Below are 22,889 nucleotides of genomic sequence, written 5' to 3' on the forward strand. Positions count from 1 at the left end.
GTTACTAAACCACGTTCATTCCCTTGTTGCATGTTGCATCCCAAAAATCTCACATCGCACTTTCGCACCCCCTTGTCAACAAGGTTGATCATTGAGGAGCAAAAAGGCAAAAATGCGCAGATGCGCGAATGTGCAGATGTAATGGAAGTGGCGCGAGCATTTTAGATCCCCGGTCTTTTGCGGACGTTATCAGTTCTGGCTGCTGCATTCACGGAGCTTCATCAACTGCCTTGGGCACACCGAAAGGAGAGCGGGTTGCCGTTGTTTTAGGTAGTTTTAGCGTCTGCACAAGAAGAGATCGCGAGTGCGTAGTTTACGGTTTCTCAATCCAAACCACTGTGATACAGCGATCATAACATCGCACACACGCCGTGCAGAAGCAGCACCAGGAATCGCCGGCCGCCTTCCCACGAGGCACGTGAGTTGCGCGACAGCTTTTGTGAAATCCCGCTCTAGGGGCTACACTTGAAAACAAGTTGTCTTCATTAAAGGGGCGGTGCAATGATTTTAACACTGAACGAATGTGCAGCTTGTATTTTTTATATTGTTTACTTCGGCATAAGTAAGAGAAAAAGTGCCACCATATCCTCTATTTCGCTGCGTAATCGCAAAATAAAAAAAACGGAAATAATAAACACGAAAACGGGACGGAAACTGACGCATTGTGTTGCTTACAATTACTTGGCCTAAAAAGTAATAGATTACCGTTACATATCACTCCCCGTAAAAAGTAATCGATTAATTACTTCGTTACTCCACTCTATTACTTCTGCGTTACTCCAAAGAAACACGAAAAATACACACAATATACTGCGTGTTTGAGGGGAAAAGTGTGGGCCCATCAAAATTAAAACAAAAATAAATACAGTCAGTAGTATCTACCCAATATTTTAGGTTAATAATTTTAGGGGAACGAATCTACAAAGTTTTAAAGGTCTTAAACAGGTGTTTGAGATAAACGAGTCTTGCACTCTCTAACTGGGACAAAACTAAATCCCATGAACATGCGATGAATTCACTTGGGCGGTGGAGGAACGCACACCATTAAAATTAATCTGAGTTTGGCGTCGGCGAGCTTCAAAACACGATTCCCCTGAAGATATGGCTTTTCTATGTTCACTGCATGTTCCCTAAATAGGGACTGGTATACCTGCTAAAGCTTACTGGCAGTGAGACCAAGATGTGGTACTTGCGTCTGGGTACATATCAAAGACTCCTGCTTGATGAAGGTTGTTATCCGATCGAATGACCCACATGTTCTTTCTTGATCACCGAACTTATGAAAACCAAAACGTTACACGAGATATTAATACACAATCTTTCAGCTGAACTGATTTAGCCGTCTACAAATTATTCAGAAAAGGCACAATTTTCAGCGATCAGCATGCTTCTATGCCTTTCACACGTTTACAGAATGGCTTCTTAACCCCAGTGTTTAAGTGAGCCACTGTATATTCTCAGAAAACTCTGGCTGTGTTCCCTTCCCTTCAAATTTTTGTCTAACTTCCTGCAGGTGCTATCCGCTGACGGGAACCCTAGCATTCACGTTTCTAAAAATATGGGTTCAGCTTCGATGTCCAGAGCCGTTTTGTTGTGCTCCCTGGCCAGCTTATTGCCTGCTGTCGAAAGTTGCTGTTTTATCTGACAGCTGGGTCGATGCTATGTTTTTTTTTTCCATTCCAATGAACTGCTGCCATCGCATTCCTCATGTTTTTTTCTTACGCATCTGCTAGTGCGAAGTCAAGTGACAGAAGCCCCATAGCTGGTTGGTCCTGCCAGTATCAAACTTTTACAGATCTGTCATAGATGAGAAGGGGCAAGGTCTCAATATAGCTTTCTCTGTGTTTGCAGGGGTGGGCATGTGTAGGCAGAAACATCAACAGGCAAAAACCGGTTTCGTGTGACAAAAAAAAAAAAAAAAAAAAAAAGATTTGTTTTGGGGGGACAAGGTGCGGAGGGGTGGGGAGGGAAGGAGGAGGAGGGGGGGGGGGGGGGAGGGAGTGGAGGAAGGGAGCAGACATGTGCATTGTAGTTACTGTGTCCACGTTCCTACTTGACACGAACCCCACGCGACGGTTTAATGGTCCATTAGTTTTCTGCTCTTTTGTACGCTCGAAGCAATCCGTTCGTTTTCCAAGAAGCCGAAGCCTGTTACCTTTATGTAGACAGTCCAATCCTCCCAACCTGGCTGACCGTACGAATTTCTATTTCTCCTTTTCATGGGACGGAAAAATTGTAACGAGTAATTTCTGTAATTCGTTACTGAAAAAGCAATGAGATTACATTACAAGTTACATTTTCAGAAAGTAATAGATTAATGACTAAATTACAAAAAAAGTAATCCGTTACTTGTAACGGATTACTTCCAAGTCTGGTGCACACCAGCTCAGAGCACGTAAAGAAGCTCGCCCTGCTGGATCCTCAGTTCAATCGCACCCCCTGCCCATTTCGATCTAGATTAGCATTGTACCGACGAGCGGTCAGGTCATGTATCATTACTGCGTGATTCATGTAAAGACCGCAAACTAGCAGTTATACTGCACTGGCTGAATTTCTCATCTACAGCTGAGACACCAGATGCCCACCGAGGCTGACCAACTTCCGGCTGAATAAACATACAAAAAACATTATTAGGTACGGGAACGAGAGCGTGACCGCGTGTCTTTTTTGTTGTTTTATTTTAGCACAAGCACTCACATACTCGCACATATAAAGCGCTTTCCAAAACCAGGATGCCAGGCTATCGCGGCTGTCTGTCTTCGGACGTGCAAGCAAAGAGTGAGCTCTGTGCTTTGAGCATGCCTGCCGTATGTGCACAGGTAACATTTGTAACGCATCTTGCATTCTACCGCTCCGCACACACATTTTAGTCGGAGCGACATTTTAACGAATGGCAGTGTTCATTTTAGCGAACGGTGCATATGTGTGGAAACTGTGATCTCTTTGGCATGAAGGAAATAGCCGGCGTAAAGGAATGTAGGTTGTTTCGATTTTGTTTATGATCGTTTTCAAATGGAACGGAAATAATCGCTGTTGATACATGCAAGAGAAGAGTGAAGTGTACAGACTCGCACTTCATAATTGACACAGATCAGCTGGGCTTTCTTCTTCATTGCTGCCGCAACTTTTTCCTTTTTTCGGATCAGAAAAAAGGTCAAAGGTTTTTTTTAAGGCCCATCCAAGAGCCAAGACATTGGCCCCTTTTGGCACGAACTATACGAGGAGACTAGCAGGATCTCATAATTTTTGTATGTGCTAGCACTCATTGGGGTAATGATTGACTAGGCAAAGATTACTCTGTTATATTGGAGTTTTTGTTGGAGAGGGTGTGTATTAAAGAGCTCAGGCTACAATCAATGTCGTAGGCAGTGCTTAGGCTTTTTACTCCCTTCTAGGTTATCCGGCCATTGAAGGCACTTTATGGCACTCCCCTTTGAAACCCGCTTGATCGCAGGTCACTCTGTTTATGTCAGTGCAGTTTACCTCAATCAGTAGAAGGGCTGCATGCAAATGACAAGGGAAATAACTTGCTCCTATTTTTATCTCGCACCCCACAAAACCAGGAAGTGGGGACGGCCCCGCCCAAGAAGGGCAGCTTGCACCAACCCACGCACGGAAGTCAGGCCTATACAGACAAGGACCGTGAAGCCGCATCCAAGGTCATTGAAGCCATGCTGATACAATCACCTGCGCTTGTGATTTGAAGTGTCTTCTTTATCCCCCTTTTAGATGGATCCTTTTCCATGCTAAGCACTTTTGCTTGCATCCAATCTGGATAACAATTCTGACATTCCTTCTGATGTTTTGCAAGTTCAGAATTTGCTGAACAAGCCCTATGCTTCTTTTGACAACCAAGGTGACCTTGCAAAAAAGGCGTCAGTCTATTTATTCTGAAGTAATTTTTAAAGACAACTCCTATGCCATGGCTTCCTGCCACGGCCTTCAGATTGCGCGAAAAGTTACAAAAAAAAGGCAGACATACCTACTTATCAAGCTTTTTCGCTCTACAGCTCTCTTTCGTAGGCCAACCAAAACAGTTCACGACACTCTAGTCACAACTTTCAAGCAATGCCCAAATCGGTCAACCTCGACATCTGAGCTCCGAAACTCTCTTGTCGGTGGTGGCAGCAAGATTTGTTCAAAGCATTTCTCAGAAGCGAATCCTGCTTTCTCGTCATGGGATGGCAACTGTGGTAGGGCAACACAAGCTTCAGTGTGTTTGCTGTTAGTGTGTTCGCTTTTGAACTTCAGGTGGCCTAGGGACGAGAGCTTTAGAGCAGAAAAAACCTGATAATTCGGTATGTATGCCTTTTTTTTCGGGGCTTTTCGCACAATTTGAAGGCTTTGGGAGGAAGCTATGGCATTATTGTTGTATATAAAGATTATTTCAGATTAAGTAGGTTGACAGCTTTTTTGCGAGGGCAGCTTCAAAAGAAGCATAGGAGGATCCAGCAACGAATTGTGAGGGGTCGATCATGTTTGAAATTTCCATGGCATGTGGCTTCTCATACGTCGGTCAGACTGGGTGCTGTTTGAACGACAGGCTACTAGAGCACAAATGAGCTGTTAAGGCTCGTTCGGCAAATTCCGAACTTGTGAAACGTCTGAAGGAATGTCAGAATTGTTTTCTAGGATGGACGCAAACAAGAGTGCTTTGCAAGAAAAAGGATCCATTCAAGAGGGCGATAAAGGAGATGCTTCGAATCACAAGTGCAGGCAATTGTATCAGCATGGCCTCAATGACCTTGGACGGAGCTACACAGTCCTTCTTATCTGTATAGGCTTGTCTTCTGTTGGTCGGTTGGTGCGAGCTGCTCTTCTTGGGTTGGGGCTGTTCCCACTTTTGGTATTGTGGGGTTGACGGGTGTCATTCTGACCTTGTGATCTGTTCCGCTTTATATAAAGAGCCTGTCCCGTAAATAAATCTTGCAGCTGTGTTTTGAGACGTTGTTGTGTTGTTCCTTCCTCTTTGGTTTTCCTTTGTCTGGGGGTTTTATAAGTATGACCGTTCACCAGCTAGCCTTCTGTTAGCTATTACCTTTATTTCAGTACTTTAATTTCGCAGCAATTCTGCCAGGTGCTTGAAATTGAAACTAAGAATGTATTCTCTAAGTGCTGGATTACCTTTCAACATCTAGTGCACATTGAATGTGAATTAGAATGGAAATAAGAATGGCGCTCGTCCATTGATGTTTTCTTGAAGGCAACTGTCACTCGTCACTGGCTTATGGCCAAGTGTAATAAAGCACCGTACTCGTTCTGCATCAGATGTGATCCCCATTTGGTTGTTTGATTCCCCAACCAAAAACGGCTATGGGCAAGCCTTGCACGGTATTCCTTTCCACAGCACCCTTCCACGAGTCTAACATCTGTGTCTCTTCAGTTCAGGCACAAAGATTGTCCAGTCGTGGAACCATGGCACCTGGCACCAGTACTCCCTTGGGAGTGTTGGCACTGACAGCAACGTTCATGGCTGGCACCGTCGGGGTGACCTACTGGTGGCTTAGGAAGAGGTTCCTCAAGGTTGCCAGAGTCAAGAGCATCGTGATTTACCCGATCAAATCTATTGTGGGTCTCGAGATCCCGTATGCATACTGCACCATTGAAGGTCTTGTCTACGGTTCCATCAAGGACAGGTAAGTACCGGTTGGTCGACCAGCCGATCTGAATGCATGGTAGTGAGCGAGAGCAGCGAGCCTATGCCGTGTTGTGTCGTCTGGTGAATATGTGACCATTGCGCCAGAGCAAGATTCCTGTAGAGTGTAGCTAAAGATAAGATTGCCTATACTACTTGTTATCACTTCAAGAGCCGTAGTTAAAATGCTTGGCTCCTCACGAAGCTTTACAAATTCATCCTTTATGGGCCACGACGTCATGCCCGCCTTAGAGGGGAACTATCACGATAAAGTCACTTTTCAGACAGGAGGCATAGGTAAAGTAGTGACTCATTGTTGTCTGCGCTATTCTATGTGAAGTTAAAATCAGTTTGTGATTCTGTTAAAGTATCTGCAATTCAAATGCAAAAAAAAAAAAAAAAAGTTGCTTCTTTTTTTCTTTTGACAACTAAATCTTGTAGGAACTACTTGGCACAGCATATAAACTATGCACAAAGATTTCTTGTATTTTTAAATGTCGATGATAATATAACATACTTACATAGTTAAAATCAAACAAGTTGATTATATAAATACATAACTAACACCTTATGTGGTGGAGAAAATAGCCATCCTCATATGCTTAAAAAAAGTGGACATGTGACTTTTTGAAGCATGATTTGTACATCATATCCTGCAGAAGTTTCATGCATAATTGCAATTAATTACATAGGTCTTCAAATAAGAATCACAAAAGTAAGTAAATATTTGGTTTAAGAAGCCTCCTGCCAGACATAGTGAGAGCCAATGTTTGGCTTAGAGACGTTTTCTGCCGTGCTGCGACTTCCCAGAAGGTTTGTTTTCTAGATCTTTCTACTGGCTTCTACAATACTGTACCTTGGTAAAATGTCTGATAGCAGAACAGCATTTCCCCATGGATGTGGAGGTGCTTTTTTTGTTATTTCTTTCATTTTTCTGTCTGCTACACTATTTAATTAACTGTGGCTGTACCTTAGCTGTAAAATCAATTGCAACAAAAAGATACCCGTTTTTAAATCACCTGTGACATATCCACCCTTCTACTTCTCTAAGGTCTGTGAAGCAAATGTTTCAAGGACCTTATATGCTGTTCTGATTTTTGGCAAATTTGATGGCATGCAACTTTCTAAAAGGAACACATGCTCTTTTTATGCTCCTGAATAGCTTTGAAGACAACTTCAGAAGCACATAGTAGAGGCAATGACACTCACAAAAGTCGGAAAGTGAAAACAAGTCAGTTGGCTTGTTGAGAATTCTTGCTGCCAAAGAGTAAATAGCATGTATACATCTGAGACTGGGAAACCCAGAATCTGCAAACATGTGCTGCACATCGGATTTCTTTAGAAAGTTATAACTTTGCTTGTCAATAGGCCCATTTCACAGTCCATTTGACTCATTGACTGAAACTATCACTAGCGGCTGGGGAGTTTTTGTAGACTATAGCTGTCTTTAAACACTGACCAAGTGAAGCATGCACACACTCCTGCATAGCTTATCCCTGACTAAGTATAACTGCTTGCCACAATCTTTAAGTGGTGCAACAATTTATGTACTTTCAGTAAATACCTTTTAGAATTATTCCTTGAACGTTCATAACCTATTAAACATCCATTAGCTTTTTCTTCCACGCAATGGTTGCCAGAGAAAAAATAAGAAAGAAACGAGCAGCGTTCACCTCCTCAATTCGCAGCCATAAAAAGCGGCCATGTGAGCTGGAGCCGATTTTATCATAGCCATGCCCTGGAGTTAGCAAAGTGCAGGGCACTCGCTGAGTTCCACACGCTGTTATGGTTCAGCTATTCCGATCACTGCAGCAATTGGGCGCGAGCCACTACCCGAATGCGTGTGGAGGCATTGATTGTCACAAGCCCAAATCGAATGCTCACGCAGTGCTCGTGTCCACTGTATGAGCTGCATTCAAATGTTGTCACTGTGGGGATCGCAAAGCTTGATGAAGAAATCTTGGGGATCGCATTGTTAACAATGCCAGCAATGTCATACCCACGACTTCGTCATCTAGTTTTGTGAAGGAGACTGAAAGAAAACATCCGCTTTTGTTCTTAAAGACAAAGAAACTTCTTGGTCAGTGGTGTTGCGTGCAAGTACTTTGGTCCCACTAGTGCCAGTAAGCTTCTGTAAGGTGAGAAATATTCCAACCCAATATCAATGCGCGGCCCCTTTAAAAGTCTTCTGGGAGACTCGATGAAGTAACAATTCGCTAACTCACAGGGACATACCGCCTCAATCCTGACAAAAGTAGTTAATTGGGCCACTTTTTGTGGAAGACCATTTTCCAATGTGTTTGTTTGTATTGCTAGTTTGTCAAGTGTGTCTGGCGGTGTTTCATTTCGCCGACTTCAACCCAAAGTCAGAAACGAGAGTTTCATTTTCACCTATGATACTTGTCAGAACAGGCGAATGAACTGCTTGTGGCCCGGGTGCTTTCAACAGGTCCATGATGCTGGCAGCGGGAGAGTGCCTCGTGTCCTTGCGAGACGAGCCAACCCTTGCCCTGATCCGTCTGTCGCACGAGGAGGGCAAGCTGACATTGACCGCAGACGCCATGGACCCTCTGATCGTGGATGCCGCAGATCCCGATGCGCATTCCAAGACATCCTTCCCTGTAAAGTGAGCATCGACCGACAGAAGTGCCTTTGCGAAATAAGTGAGCATACAGAAGTTTTCATGTGCTGCGTCAGTCTCTGGATGCATTAGACTTCTTCCAAAATCGAAGTGCCCCATTGCAGCGAAATACCACGCAGTGCACTCTGGGAACTAGTTGGTCACTCAGTTTCGGTTTCGATTGAGCAGCTTCATTTCATGCTATCACGCCATGACCGAATGCACTGCTTGCTTTTTCGATTATCCAACTTTTCACGAATGTACAATACACTCATTCTCGAGCGATACAAAACAAAGATCGGGATACAAAACGAAGATCGGGGCACTTTCCTTGGTTTCCGAAGCACCGTCTATTGTGTGTGCGTTTGCAAACACAGTAAGACGTGGCTTAGTCACCTCGCCCGACGAGTGCATCTTTGAGCTCAATTTCAATAATCCCATCTAGTACCAGTGAACTACAACTGAAATTTTGTCACCTTGAACCTTACAGATATTTTATTTGCCAAACATCCGCTTCGTGTTACTTGATTGGGCGAAAAGCAAGCCGCATCCTCATAGGAGTATCAAAGTTGAGCCCAGCATTGACGCTTGAACTTTTAAGGAGACGCAATAAATTCGACCTCACTACTGCACAAAAGTTACTATGATGTCTCTCTTGTGTCATCATATATCTCCCACTCAAATTTTATGCTGATAGGAGGTTATGTTTTTGCAAACTCTGAGATCGGCTAGCTACGACTGAGGCTCTAACAAGCGTCCCCTACTCATCGTTAAGCATTTGGGGACAAGCTTTTACTGACGCCCAAGATCTGTGTCTGAACGATGTGTCTGAAATTATCTCGGCATACTCAGTCAGGAAGAACGCAAACGCATAACAAATATTATGGCCATTAACAACCGTCAAATGCAGTTTGAATAATTTTGTTAGTTTGCCGCACCGCATAGGGGGGTTCACGCCCGTCCGGCGCACCTCCCACGAACGGTGCAACATTCTTCGCACAAGTGCTCGACCTTTGCTTTCTTCAAACAGTTTGTATGTGCGAATGTGCCTATATGACGGCAGGATAACTATATGCAGTGTTGAATATTAGTGGAACGGAAGAGGGTGGGGACTTCGCTTTGTGCAGTGCTGCGGGTCAGTACACATAAGAAATAAGAAGTGTGTTCAAATTGAGCTTTTCAATGGCGCCTCCGAGTTTTACCTCGCGTACTCAGGCATATTAAGAAAACAGTAATTGCAAGAAGTTATATTTCGTCCATGAACGCACAGAAAAACAAACTTCCTGACCAGCAACACTAATGCGAAGGTGCGAGCCTGATATATGCATACTTATTGGTGGTTACAGCGTGTTGACTCATACACAAGCAAGATCCTCGAGCTTCACAACGTCGAGATTCCCAGCACTGGCTCGTTCACATAGCTCGAAACACTAACAGAAAGGCTCAAGTACAAAATACAACAAGCCTGTGTTAAGATGAGCTATACGTCTCGGGCTTATGCTAAAGCTTTGAGTCTGGCCATTTAGGTTAGTTTAGAGACAAAAAATGACGCTCTCGGGACCAGAAAGCATGAGATAACGGCCGTTAATAGTCCACGCTCTGCGTATAATCTCTTGTCGATCGAAACCGAAACCTTGCGACTCCCCTCCCTGGCCAACTAGTTCCCAGAGTGCAACGCACACAGTGTTGCATGCAGGGGTTTATGGAAGTAGTGTATTGACGGCATGGCGAGGCTTTACACATTTAGGATCTCAGTTCATCTTTTTAATCTGAAATGCAGGTTTTACCCCTTCAAACTCTTATCTCAGTTACATTGTAGGCAACGTTTCTCAGACTTTGTGATCTTGACGAAATGCCACCAACATATTTTCTCAATTGGCACCTCTCATCACCGTGATAGCCATGGACACATCGCAGCTGAGCGAAATTCAATTAGATATGTTGCGCTACAGCGACAGCATGGGGCTGGTCCCAATAGTCGGCACGCCTGTTGGAAAGTGCGGCGACTCTTTGGACGAAGACTCCAGTTCTTCGTCGGAATCGGACAGCGAGGACGGAATATGTATGGAATATTCTGAGCATACACGGATAACCTTAGACCTGGGGTGCTTTGTACCAGTGAGTCTGCACCAAGTCGGTGCTTCGACGTGGTTTCTCGAGTGGCAATCGGAGAAACTGAAGCCGTTTCTTTCTAAGCTCCGAACTGCACAAACTGTAATTTGGGCACTTGGAACTAGTGCGTTAGCTAGGACTTTGTTTGTTGTGCCTGGAGTGACTGGAACAACCGCTCTGCGCCTTGCGTACACACTCCTGCAACCACCGCAAGAAGTGCAGCAGGTCGTCAGCACGACAGCCGCTTCTCCGCCGCCGTCGGCCGTTTCTGCGGTATCGCTAAAAAGAAGGTGACGCGCTGTCACTCACTGGCATAGCAGAAAATGCACAGTGTTTTCAATGGGCTCAAGCTTTATTAACTTTTATTTTGTCAGAATAAGCTCGTAAAGCAGAGCGGATGAAAAAAAGAATAAGATGCAGTACACCATTTTGGACAATCACAACCATGAAACATGACTTTACTGATAGTACAGATCCCGCCACACGCGTTTTCTACGATTGCAGAGATATACCAACGTAGAAATATAATTTCGAGATCACATAGTCATTGCGATCATTCAGGAATGCTAACACTAATTAATCACTTTTCTTGGGTGACGAAAACACCTCAAAATTCGCATCCTTCATACACGCCTTTAAATGCAGTACGCACCAGTAATACCTTGAACTTGAGCACACGCATGGAATGTGCAAAATAAGAAATCCGGGCGATGTTCGAGGGCACAAATGTTAAGAAGGCACCACTGTAGTTGAAGTAAACAAAGACAACGGGTGAGTGTTTCTGCTGTCTTGAGGGTGCCGCCACTACATCGCCGCACGAGCAAATGGATCTTCCCTTCTAGGACGTGCTGAAGGATAGCACTCTACGCGGAACGATAAGCTTCCACCACGCCGGCCATGTCAACGATCACCACCGGCGCCATGTTTTTCACCAGAGAGCAGGAACCGCGAAACGGCGCAGGCGCAGTCATACCTTTTTCTTGCTTCGTTTACCACATGATAGATGGCACATAGCTCCAAGCATTATAAGATTTGGCAATTTCCATCACATCTCTAATTATTCAACAAAATGTGGATCAGAATATTCTTTAATAAAACTTTGAAGAAAAATTCACTGGCTATTTATTGTTTATGACCGCAGTGCTGGTGAGGTATGCTCTTATACAATAGGCGACGTGGATTTGGCTGGCGTGCATTGGCACCGGGGATGCATCGTAGTGAAAATGCAGAGAGATTTCGAATGAAAGAAGGTATAGTTCTATAGCAAAAATTTCTTTTTTGGCTGTCTATTTTCGTGTTTTGGTTTTCTTTTCACACATTTTACGATGTGCGGTGCATGAAATTAGATTTCAAAATCGTTTCATGGTCCCTTTAAGCTGAGAGGGTAGCCAGGGCTACAGACACCGAATCATTACTTTGAAACACACTTTGTCAGAACGAGCGCTTCCACAGGCTCCGTTCACTTTTAAGCCGAAAGGCTGCGAAGGCTATGAGCCCAAGCCAGCCCGCTCTCCTCACTTTGGGCCACGCTTTTGCAGCACGACCTCTCATTTCCCGAAAGTACACTTTGAAGCCGCATTCGTGTGCTTTATTCTTCGCTGTTTTGTAAACTTAAGGGTGGACAGAGTATAGGACAGCATTTATCGAAGCATGGAGTAGGTTCTAGTTCGCACTTGTCGGCCTGTAAGCTTAAAGGTGAACATAGTGTACTAAGGGAACGTTCGGTTGTATGGTGGGCATCATTGCGGCGCACAGATAAGCGAGAATAGTTGCGCTTAAACTCGGAGGACTCCTTATTAAGGGGTCAGGACAATAGAGCCTGAGGAACCCTTGGGAGTATTTCAAGGAGAACCTGGGCTCCCAGAAACCCAGTTTGATATTCCGCGATGCTCGGACGTCTTTTCATTTTGTTGTGGGCATACTTTCACTGTCTCATTTGCCAACAGGCTGTGGGGCAACGACTATAGGGCGGTCGAAGTGTCACCGCAGGCTTCAGCATGGTTCAATCGGTACCTGAAAAGAGAGGACGTCCGTCTCGTACGGATCCTGCAAAACGACCAGAACATTGCCCGTGGCAAGAACGGCACCATCCCGGTAATCAACTCTCGTTTCATAGAGCCGAACATTCTTCGGTGCCGGCTTGGGGATACCTTGACTGCGCCAAGCAAGTAAATTCCTAAGCAACAGTTCAAAACTAAACGCAAAGGAGGGTGAAGCTAGTAGGAAGAATGGGAAAGGAACTTCCTGGCAGCCTTGGAGTGATAGCCCACTATATGCTTTGGTGCCGGGAGCGCGTCCCCGATTGGTGCGTTTGGCGCGTCTTCGGAATTGGTCCCTCGGCTTCCACCCGACGACGCAAAAGTGTCCCGCTGTTGCTCGTCACGATCCTGGAGATAATGTGCCCACGCGGTTCTTCAGTCTCTTGTCATCCCGTTTTTTGGCCGCCAGTTCCGTGCCTGGCGCACGAGTGGCAACTCCAGCACTTCCCACATGCGCTCGACACACTTCTACAAATCGTCAAACCAGCAATCCCGTTGGCGTCCAGCAAGCCTCCAACCGGAACCACACGTCCATTTTTACCATTCAAAAAGCCAATCAAAACATCCTAATTAATTACTCGACCCGTCTTGATGACCAGCACCTGACATCATGTCCCTCCCGGTTGCGCAACTCGCCCGCACAGACCGCATTGGTGCAGCCCTTCCAAACCCTTCGAAACAAATCTGCAAAGCCCCTAAAAATACACCCTGCATGCACATACACATACCGTAAAATTCTGAGCAAGCGCCCCCCCACGTGCGAGTCAAAATTACCAGCAAAGTGGGGGGAGGGGCGCTATCCCAAAAGGGCACCAAAATTCAAGTTGGCAACAACAAAATTTTCTTGCAAGAAAAAAAAAAAGCGCAGTGCATATGGATTTAAAATTTTATTCATCTCTGGGAACATGGGCTTTATTAGGCAAAAGATTTGCCACTGCTATGTTAATCACTCTCAAAACCATCAAGACTCCTCCGAGCCGGTCGCAAGAAAAAGTTTGCAGCATTCTGCTTGAAGTCCGTCTAGGTCTTCTGGCACCACGGCTCCAACATCTGCCAGTCCGCCATGCTGGCCGCCATCCTCCGAGCCATCAAGTGCGTTGGTAATGCCGCACCCCTTGAAGGAGCGTGCCACTGTCTCCTCAGGTACAGCGGCCCATGCCTCGGCTACGAAATCAAGCACATGCTGCCACGACGGTTATTTTGACGGCATCTTCAGAAAGAAGTCGCTTGCTAGCAGTTCGTCCTGCACTTTTTTCGCGCTCCACGTATTCAAAGAGCACGTCGTCCACTTATTCACTGAACAGCGGCGCGCCGTTACTTAGCTTTGTCGAAGTTTGGTTTTCCTCTAGTTTTGCTGTAGCAAATGGTCAAAATTCTTGTCCCATTCCTGTGTCCGTTTCCGGTCAAGCTTGAAGTTTCGAGAGGTCTGGTGTATGTTTTTCCCGTTTTTGCGATGCCATTGGATGATCTCGATTTTTTTTGCCACTATGTAGGAACGCATAGTCGACCTGACACCGCCAAAACAAAGCGACAATGGCGTGTGGCCAGTGTGGTGACCGGGCTGATGGGGCTGCAAAGTAGGATTGGATTGGATTGGATTCTTAGGCTCCACTTGACAGGCCAGTGTTGCCTGGCGCAGTGCGTGGTAAGGGTGCGGAGCGGGGAGGGTGGGGTACTTTCCTGGAACGGCGCGGAAATGGGAAATTAGCAGTGAATTTGAGAGCGAGGGGGGCTCTTGATCAGGTGGAGGCGCTTGCTCAGAATTTTGTGGTATAAATATATATATACCCGTGACGACAACAGCGACTCTTCTGTTTGCTCGCCTCCTTTGCCAGAATTTCTATGACCGACCGCCAGAATCGCAGCATTTGACAGCAGGACACTCAGGCTTTTGTGAGGTCATTCGTTGCCACTTCAGAACCACTTACAATGCATGGGCGGAATAGGACGCTCTTGCAAGTCGAAGATACGTTGCAGGTACTGTAGTTAGGCTACGGTGCCAGGATTACGTCTCTGGCCGGGGTGTTTAGCGTCCTACTCCGCCCATGCACTGAAGGTGGTCCCAAAGTGGCAACAAGTGACGTCACAGAAGCCAAAGCATCACACTGTTGAATGTCGCGACCCTGGCGGTTGGCCGTAGAAGTTCCGGCAGAAAGCACGAGCAGTAGCGAGCTTCGTTGTCGTCACGGCGTCCCAACTTCCGGGTGTCGAAGCTTCCTTGGGCTGTCAAGCTGGAGGCCGACGTGCGGCGGAATGTACTTCTGCCACACCCACCACCGCCGCTGCAACACCGCCAGGTTCGCGGCCGGCGACAGCGTGGACACTTCTACGTTGATGTTGGGCGGAACTCGAGTGACCACTTTTTTGGGCGCAAGAAATTGATTGGTCGGAGGCGCGTTGCAGGCACCGTAGTTACACTAAAGGTCTATTCACACGATGCATCTTGTTGGCGAATCTTGTGTTGCGAAACTAGGTTTCGGGAAACAGATTCCCCGTCTGAATGCGACCGAAAAAGTGGCGCGCCTCCGAAAAAAGTGGCGCGTCTTCCTCGCTTCTGGACCAATTTTTCGCTGAAATCTCATCGAGGCCTGTCAATCACCCAAAGGAGAAACGCGGGCACTGCCAATGGCCGCTTGACTTTGCTATGACGTCTGACCTTCGAGGAGGAGCGAGCTTTTGGAGGAGTCTGATTTTTGGCCAATTCCGTATCCGAGCCAAAGCCGAAAGAAAATAAACAAAAATGGCGAGGGACAAGTGGTGCGTACGGGCGACGTCCTGCTCAGCATCAGGTGTGTGAACGGCGCCTACAGTACGGGTTGGTGGCGCGGTACAGATTCATCAATAATTGCGACAAGTGCAAGCACCGGATATAAACCTGGTGACTGGGAATAACTTTCTTTATTAGCGGTGCAAAAATGTCCGAAATGCTTCGAGATCATCTGCCTGTTCTTTGACGTTCGCGGTCTTTCCCAAGTTTGGCAGGACTAGTAAACCCAGTGAGCCGAACCTGACGAAGTTCATTGAGTGGTATTAATAAAACAGACTGCTTCTTCACACAGTGCGTACTTCATATCATTTTGATGAGAAAGAGAAACGATTGGTATTCCCGTTGCAGATGACAAGGTTTGGCGAAATTCTCGTGAGTCAATACGTCACAGGTTTCGCGCGTCAAACTCCACGTGTGAACAGGCCGATTTCGCGAAATCTTGGTTTCGCTAAACTGTGGCGCGTGGAAAAGATGCATCGTGTGAATAAGCCTTAAGAAACTTCACTTTTGAAGGAGCCGGGCCTCGTAGCAAAACATTGGCCACCGCTTCAAAACTTCTGACAGGTTATAGTTTTTGAGTTATGTAAGAGGGGTACATTTCTGAGTCAATGTAATTTGGCTTAACCCCGTATGCCTCCAGTGATCTGTAAATAATAGCCTGTTGTTACTTTCTCAATGTTTTTCCTGTTGGCCCAAGTGTGGATATATGAGCGAAATGAGAGAATTATATTGGGGAATAATTTAATCTACAGTGGCCCGTGATACAATTGGCCCAATGGAGTGCTGGCTGAGGTGGTAAAAAAATTACAGTTGGAGTCGCATCTGACACAGCAGATTCAAGGGGTGACCGGTTGTCCTGGCCCCCCCACCCCCCTCTTTTGAATGTAGCATATGTAAAAGTTTAGGGTGGCAAAGGGTTTGAAGTGTTTTCTCAAACATCCGATACGCTAACCCACCCTCTCGAAACCCCTGCATCTGCCTTTGGGCACAGTAAACCATTACAGGTAAACAGGGAACGGACCACTGCTGCAATGTACTTGAAGGGTGTTGGTATACTCGATTCCGCACATAGCATGTTACATGGGGAAGGTTCAAAGAAAAAGCTCACAGTTTTGGTAAGTGCTGGCACTGCAAATGAAGCCAAGGTTCATCCTAAAGCAAAATACTTGCGCTTATGGCCACAGCACATGTTAGAGCAACACAGGATGTAGCAGTGATAAGCTGTGGCGAACTCTCTTTCTTGCAGTGGGCCGGTGGTTAGTGCTGCTGATGTGGCACCTTAGCTCTTATGCTCCCCTTTTGGGTTTTGCAACCACCTGTTTTTTTTAGTTGTTCGGTACTTGTCCAAAGGACACCCGACCAAACAGCTGTAGTTTATTGCCGGTGCGTGGCAGCTTATCAGTGTTTACTTAAAAAAAACCTGCCCGCTGTGCCTCTTGCAACACAGTGCTTCCAACCTTGTGCCGCATTGTTCCGTCCCCAAGGTGGCTTTCCACGACACCTCAACCATCCACATGCTCTCAGTGGCGTCCCTGAAAGACTTCAATTCGAAGCTGCCGGAGGGCAATGTTGAGATCACCGAGCGCACCTTTCGCCCCAGTTTTCTCATCGAGGGCTGCGACGCTTATGCTGAGGTTTGTATACATAGGGCCTACCTTGTCTCATAGCTATTTTTTGGAAGGAGATTTGGGCGGTAAATATGTTTTCAAGGCTTTGTAATGACTTACAAGCTTAGGGGACACAGTCGGTTTTGATAGAAAATGATGCAATGTTTGTGGAGCCATTTTTATTTCTTCAGTGGCTAGGTAGATGCATGTAATGGGCCTACAAAGATACCTCGAAAACCTGGTCACAAAATTTCAGCAGCACTGGAACGTAATGTTTGACGAGACTCGCAGAAAAATTTGTTTGCTGCGCAATTTGCATCGTGTACTCACTGGGTGCCGTAACCTGTTTGTGCATATGGGGACAAAGTGCTGACAATAATCGTCCTGCAGTGTGTCAGGTTAATGGTAGAAGACTGATATGTAATCCACAAGCACCAAGGTTTATACAAATTGTCACAACCAGGCTGTTTTCAGTCAGATCGACAACACTACAAACAAATGCTGTTTTCATAAATTGGTCGACGTGGGTTTCGTTAAAATCATCACAGCCATGCTCCCAGATATGTGATAAACCTGCAGTTACGTGCTCGGGCTAGTTGTGCCCTACCTGTCCTGTCTGGGCATTGCAAACAAGAGTTCTTTCCTGGGGTTGTCCTGCTGCATGAAAGCGCAGAATGTGGGTTGACAATTAGCTGCCGGCAGCTCGGGCTTTTATTCTTTAGCTCTGTTGATCACAATGTGAATGAACTCTCTTTCAAATTTGAAGTGTTGAAATTGCATTGTGCTCAGAATGCTAGTACGGTTAAAGCCACTATCAACGTTGAGAGGTTTTTTTTTGTTTGTTTTTTTATTATCTAGGGAACAGTAAGTTAAGAATAAGTTACGAAATATTGCTGAATACAAATCGTTTCCGCCACCGTTCTGTACGCAGTGCCTTGCATTTCTTGACCGCCAGTGGCCCGCTACGACAAGGCCGGCTATGTTAGCCGGCATTAGGGAATTTATTTGCCGAACCCTATTGCTGCAGAGTGTGTGTTGATGGCGGCATCTGCTTGTGGTTGAAGAACAAAGGAAGTGAAGGCTGCAAGCCGCCAAGATTTCCATTGTTGAAAGAACTCATCTGCAATCACCACCACTGTGGGGCATTACTATGACGCACAGTTCTAGCAATAACCAATCGATTGATTGATGAATTGATTTTTGTAGGACCATTGGATTCGTGCCAGACTGGGAGATGCGGAAATAGCATTTATCGAGCGTTGCAGCAGGCAAGTGGCAACCATGGAACTCCTAAATTTTTGGAAAGGGAGCATAGAGACAAACTTACTTTGGCTGATTATGAAGGTCTGATTGGCTGAAATGTTAAAGGCTGCATTGCGCTCGAGTATCAGTGGAGTATGTAATTTTCTGGCCCAAGAACAGGAGCAAAATATAAAAATGATTTTGGATCCAGGAAAGTCGGCCTTAACTTGAATTTACTCAAGGTAGCATTAGATTTGCACGTTAGATTTACACCATGTACTGTTTGCCGCAAGTGTAGTATAAAGTGCTTGTTTAGGGAACCAGCTGAACTGATAAGCTTTGGCACACATGAATAGATCTTGCTTGAATTACAAGGTGATAAAGCACTGATCAGATGTCATGTCTCCTATTCACACTAACTGTGTCGTGCAGTGTAGAACTGTTTCTAAATTGTCTATTGTGCTGGATCTATAAAAAGATGTTTCAGTCTGAAATTGATCCTGAACAGCAGTGTCAGTTAATTTTCATGTTGTAGTTTTTGGATTTTATCCAAGAGGTTTCAAGCTTCAGGTCTTATTGCGGTCATCTGCAAGTCTCTATGTTGGTCTTTGCGTTCGACGTAAACAAGAGACGAAAGGGTCCCTTTTAAGCAACCTTCGTTTATCAGCTTCTTCAGTCAAAAGGGTAAGAGCCACATTTATCAGAGTTTCCTTGCTCCTTAAGGCATGATAATCTGGATACTAAGTGAAAGAGTTAGTGATAGCATACTACTTGAGCTGTTTGAGAAGTTATTTTGTGCCCCTTGGAGGCCTGAATGGGTGCACATTTTGGTCGGCTTTACTGCACAGTTGTCCGAATTGTCTTTTCAATTGCACTGACTCTCTAACACGGTTATCTTTTTATGATAGGTGCGTTCTCACTACAGTTGACCCGAACACCGGAACCAAGGCAATGGAACCACTGAAAACACTCCGGACGTAAGTATAGATGTCATTGTATATAATTGCTGTCTGTTCTGGTGATAACAGAAAATGTGCTGGAACATTCGGCAGATGTACACTTGGGACTTGTGTTTCTAAGGAAACATGCTGGCACAAAGCAAAAATTATTCCTTTATTTTAGCTTGCTTGTTCCACAGAACCTAAAGAAGTTTGTAGAAACCATATATTTGTATGTGTTCTTGGTTGGTCACTCTTTGGGGTATATCAGCTTATCAGTTTTCTTTAAATTCTCAAATCACACTGACCTTGATTGAGCTGACCGAGTCTTTCCAATCTTGCGTAATACAAATAAGGACAAAGAGAAAAATCAGTTCTGATTTATTTTATTTAAAAGTGTGACAAATATTTAGGATTTGCTGAAGAATAAAGCCACTTTAAAAAATTCACTAATTTTTTTTTTTTTTTAAAACGTGGAGTTTTTTTTATGTCCAATGACGGAAAGTGTGAAGGAATTGCATTGCATATCTGGGTCGCTAAACTCGTCAACAAAAATATTCTTTGTGTTATGACATAGTGGGGGGAGGAGCCGAAAGATTGCTGAGAAGTTTTCTTTTCTCACAAACCCGCAGATCCGTCTGTCTTCGTGACGTTTTTTGTTGAGAGGACCAAAAATCCCTACGCCTCCCTAGGCACCGAACAAGAGCAGCACGAGAGAGAGCGCGGAGACGACCGTGGCTCATTGTGACGTCACGGCAAAGATTATCAGCTGCGACCGTCATGTTTGATGGTGTCTAAAAAGCAGGATGGATGCTTGGGAATTGCATTTTAAAATCAACACCGTCGAAGTTGATAGTCTGGTATCGTTCTTATTTCCGCCGATAAAGCAGAATTTACTAAAAAACGTCCCTGCCGTTCTTTTGATTTATCTCATTAGCCCGACGTGGCTAGGTCACAACCAGCCGACTACCGTTGTTCACTTTCGGGTGAATTTCGCCTCCGGGCAGTTGTCCGTTCATCGGCGGGATAAAATCATTTTATGGTAGACATTCGAAGATCAGTCCGTCTGGGATTAAGTATGTTTATCAACGGAAATAAGGAAATAAAAGTAATGTCAGATTGTCAATATTGGCGGTGATGCTTCAAGAATGCAAGGACACTAAACTTGACATCGTCGATTGGAACACGCACCATCAAATTTGTCGTTCACAACTGATAATCTTGACGATGGAACGCGAGCTGTTTTAATTCCAGAATCTCTTGAGCCATTATTTCGAAAATTGCAGGCTGTGCTATTCCTCGTCATTGCTCATTGGAACACCTCTAAGCAGGGTTGTCGAAACAGGAGGATGGGGAGGGGGGGGGGATTCAGCCCCCCCCCCCCCCCTCCCCCAGTTGTGTCGAAAGAGGGGGCAAGGGGCATAAGGGTAGAAGGGGGGGGGGGGGGGGGGGGGGATCGCTTCAGCCCCGAACCACCATAGCATTTCAGAGAGTTATAATAAAATATGAGGGGAAAGGAATATCCCCCTTCTTCACCACCATCACCTCCTCTCTTTCTCTCTCTCCCAAACAATTTCTACGGCCCTTCTTGAGACTTCTATTTGTTTGTGCGTGTGTGTGTGTGTGTGTGTTGGTCGTACCTTAATTCTTTCTTTAGAGCGCAGCTCTTCGGCATCCGTTTCCGGGTTTCGCGGCGTGGGCGTCGTCGTCGGTGTAACCGGCCCGCTAAATTTCGCGCGAAATTGACGTCACATGACCTCAACACCAATTCAATTCCCAGCTACGTGACTTCAACGCCAATTCACTTCTCCACTAGATTGCCATGTGATGTCCTTTTCCCTGCTAAATTTAGCGGAGAAACTGAATGGGAGGAAGAGAGGAGGAGGAGGGGTGTACCCTCCTCCCCGTGCCTTCCCTTAATCCTCCTCAAGAGTTGAGCTCTAATTTCGCATTACAAAGATTTGTAAACATCTTTAATTTTTTATATTTCCCTTTCTTCGGCTTTTTTTTTTTTTTTTTTTTTTTTGTTATCCCCCGCTTTTCCTCATCTCTCATACATTTCCGACGTCTCTGCACAAACCGCCTGTGGGTGACCCCGGTGGCGTTGTTGACAGTGGCGGAAGGTGAGCTCTATGAAGCCGCCCGCGTACACCGCGCACGGCTCCAAACATCACAAGGTTCAATCTTCGCCTCGATTCCGAAGCGAAGATTTTGGCCTCAAATAACTCCTTCCCAAAGTTGTGAAACGTCACTTTGTCGTCACCAATAACTTCTACAAACGACGATCTTGCGACGAGAAAGTTCAGAGTATTTACCGGCGGCCTAGGTACAATCTACACATCATTGACTCAAACACGGCGTAGGGATGTAGGGACACTCGGGCGAGACGTCATCAGTGCAGCCGTTTAATCGGCTGGCACCACGGTGTTGCTCGCACGCGCTTCGATGGAGCTCGCTACGACTTTGTGTTTTACATTCTCGCTGGAATTTGAGCACCGAGAGAGCTTGGATGATTGACACCTCGCTCGGCTTGACGTCAGCGTCGCGAGAGTCCAATTAGCGCGTTCCGCAACTTTTGGACACAAAGTTGTGCTCGACGAGTTTAGCTACCCTGGTGCTCATGTAGCATCAGCTATATGAACTCCACAATTTGGCATCTGTATGGTATATCTGCAAAAACTGAATTTTCGCAGTTCTGTCATGTTCTATAACCCATTTGGAAAAAGCCAATAGTAACCCATTCCAATGCAGAGCTGGGAGGGATCCCAGTGAGTGCAATAAAGCCTATTGAGTTCGACTTGGTGATAGCCTTTGTTTGTAAAGCTTTCTGCATGTGCCATGCTTATCTGTTTGCTGTGTCACATTCATTTCTAGACGCGGATTTTTTTTGTTTCCCTCTCGCAGATACCGGGTTGACAGGTCGAAGTTTGGGAGGAAAAAGTACAAGATGCAACCGTTGTTTGGGGTGTGCCAGTATCTCGTGAGGGACGGTACCGTCAGTGTGGGAGACGACATATACGCCGTTGCGTCCACGAGACCGCTTCTCTGAAACCTCGGAATTGTCCATCAAACCACCGTTACTCTTTGTGCAACATAGTTTTTAAGAAACAAATCTTGTTGATAAGGATCACACTCTAAAATGAATTTTATACATCTTTATGATGTGTTTCACTGCTACTGGTTGTCCCGTTTATAATAATCCAAGTGCCATATTTTTTTTAGTCGGAGTGTCCATTACCCTAATCCATCTGTCAACTAATTTACCCCAATTCGCGATCAACTTGATCTATGTGCCAACAAGCTTATTCCAGGTCGTCATAAATTTAATCTTGATGCCATTAATTTTAATCGAAGAGTTGCTCAATTTAGTCAGTTCATATTGTGTGGATGTACAACGACTTCGGCTAATATGTTTTAACTGTTTGAGAGCTCTAGGTGCCTCTAAGTCATGAAGTTTTTTTCTGTAGCACACAGTTCATATATAGCTCTTTCCATTATTTTTATAATGTTTTAGAAAATACAATAAAGTGCACAAGAATAAAAATTATGCTGTTTGGCCAGTTTTTAGATGGTATAACTTTCATCAATAGCGATTTGATTACTGAGTCTATCATGGACATTGTTACTGCATCTCTTAAGTTTTACCTGAATCTATGGACATTTCACAGTACATGAATTAGTAAAATGTTTCAGAATAGCCTAAAATCTTAACAACATTTGTGAGTACCAAGGTTTCAAGATGTTTTACTCTGAAACCACATTTTTTTGTTTGGGATATTTGCAATTTAAATGTGTTTGTCGCATTTATTTACCGTGTTTTCCGGTGTATAAGACACTTTTTAATTTTTTCTTGAACATGTGAAAAGGAGGGGGGGGGGGGGGGGGGGGGGGATACGGTACATGGAAATTCCCGTGACATAGGAAGCAAT

At 45.2% G+C, this 22,889-nt stretch overlaps 1 protein-coding gene across 1 annotated transcript; it reads left to right on the plus strand.

The window, feature by feature from the left end:
- Window positions 1-109: 109 nt before the first annotated feature.
- LOC115308250 (mitochondrial amidoxime reducing component 2) lies at window positions 110-22,543 on the plus strand. Its single transcript, XM_040216181.3, has 8 exons — window positions 110-414; window positions 5,384-5,636; window positions 8,085-8,261; window positions 12,314-12,461; window positions 16,658-16,807; window positions 17,987-18,048; window positions 18,931-18,999; window positions 21,865-22,543. The coding sequence occupies exons 2-8, from the start codon at window positions 5,416-5,418 to the stop codon at window positions 22,007-22,009; spliced, it is 972 nt and encodes a 323-aa protein (XP_040072115.1). The 5' UTR covers window positions 110-414; window positions 5,384-5,415; the 3' UTR covers window positions 22,010-22,543.
- Window positions 22,544-22,889: the final 346 nt, after the last annotated feature.

This window comes from Ixodes scapularis, unplaced genomic scaffold (assembly GCF_016920785.2).
Source record: "Ixodes scapularis isolate PalLabHiFi unplaced genomic scaffold, ASM1692078v2 PGA_scaffold3__209_contigs__length_174095766, whole genome shotgun sequence".
NCBI classification, from domain to species: Eukaryota; Metazoa; Arthropoda; class Arachnida; order Ixodida; family Ixodidae; genus Ixodes; species Ixodes scapularis.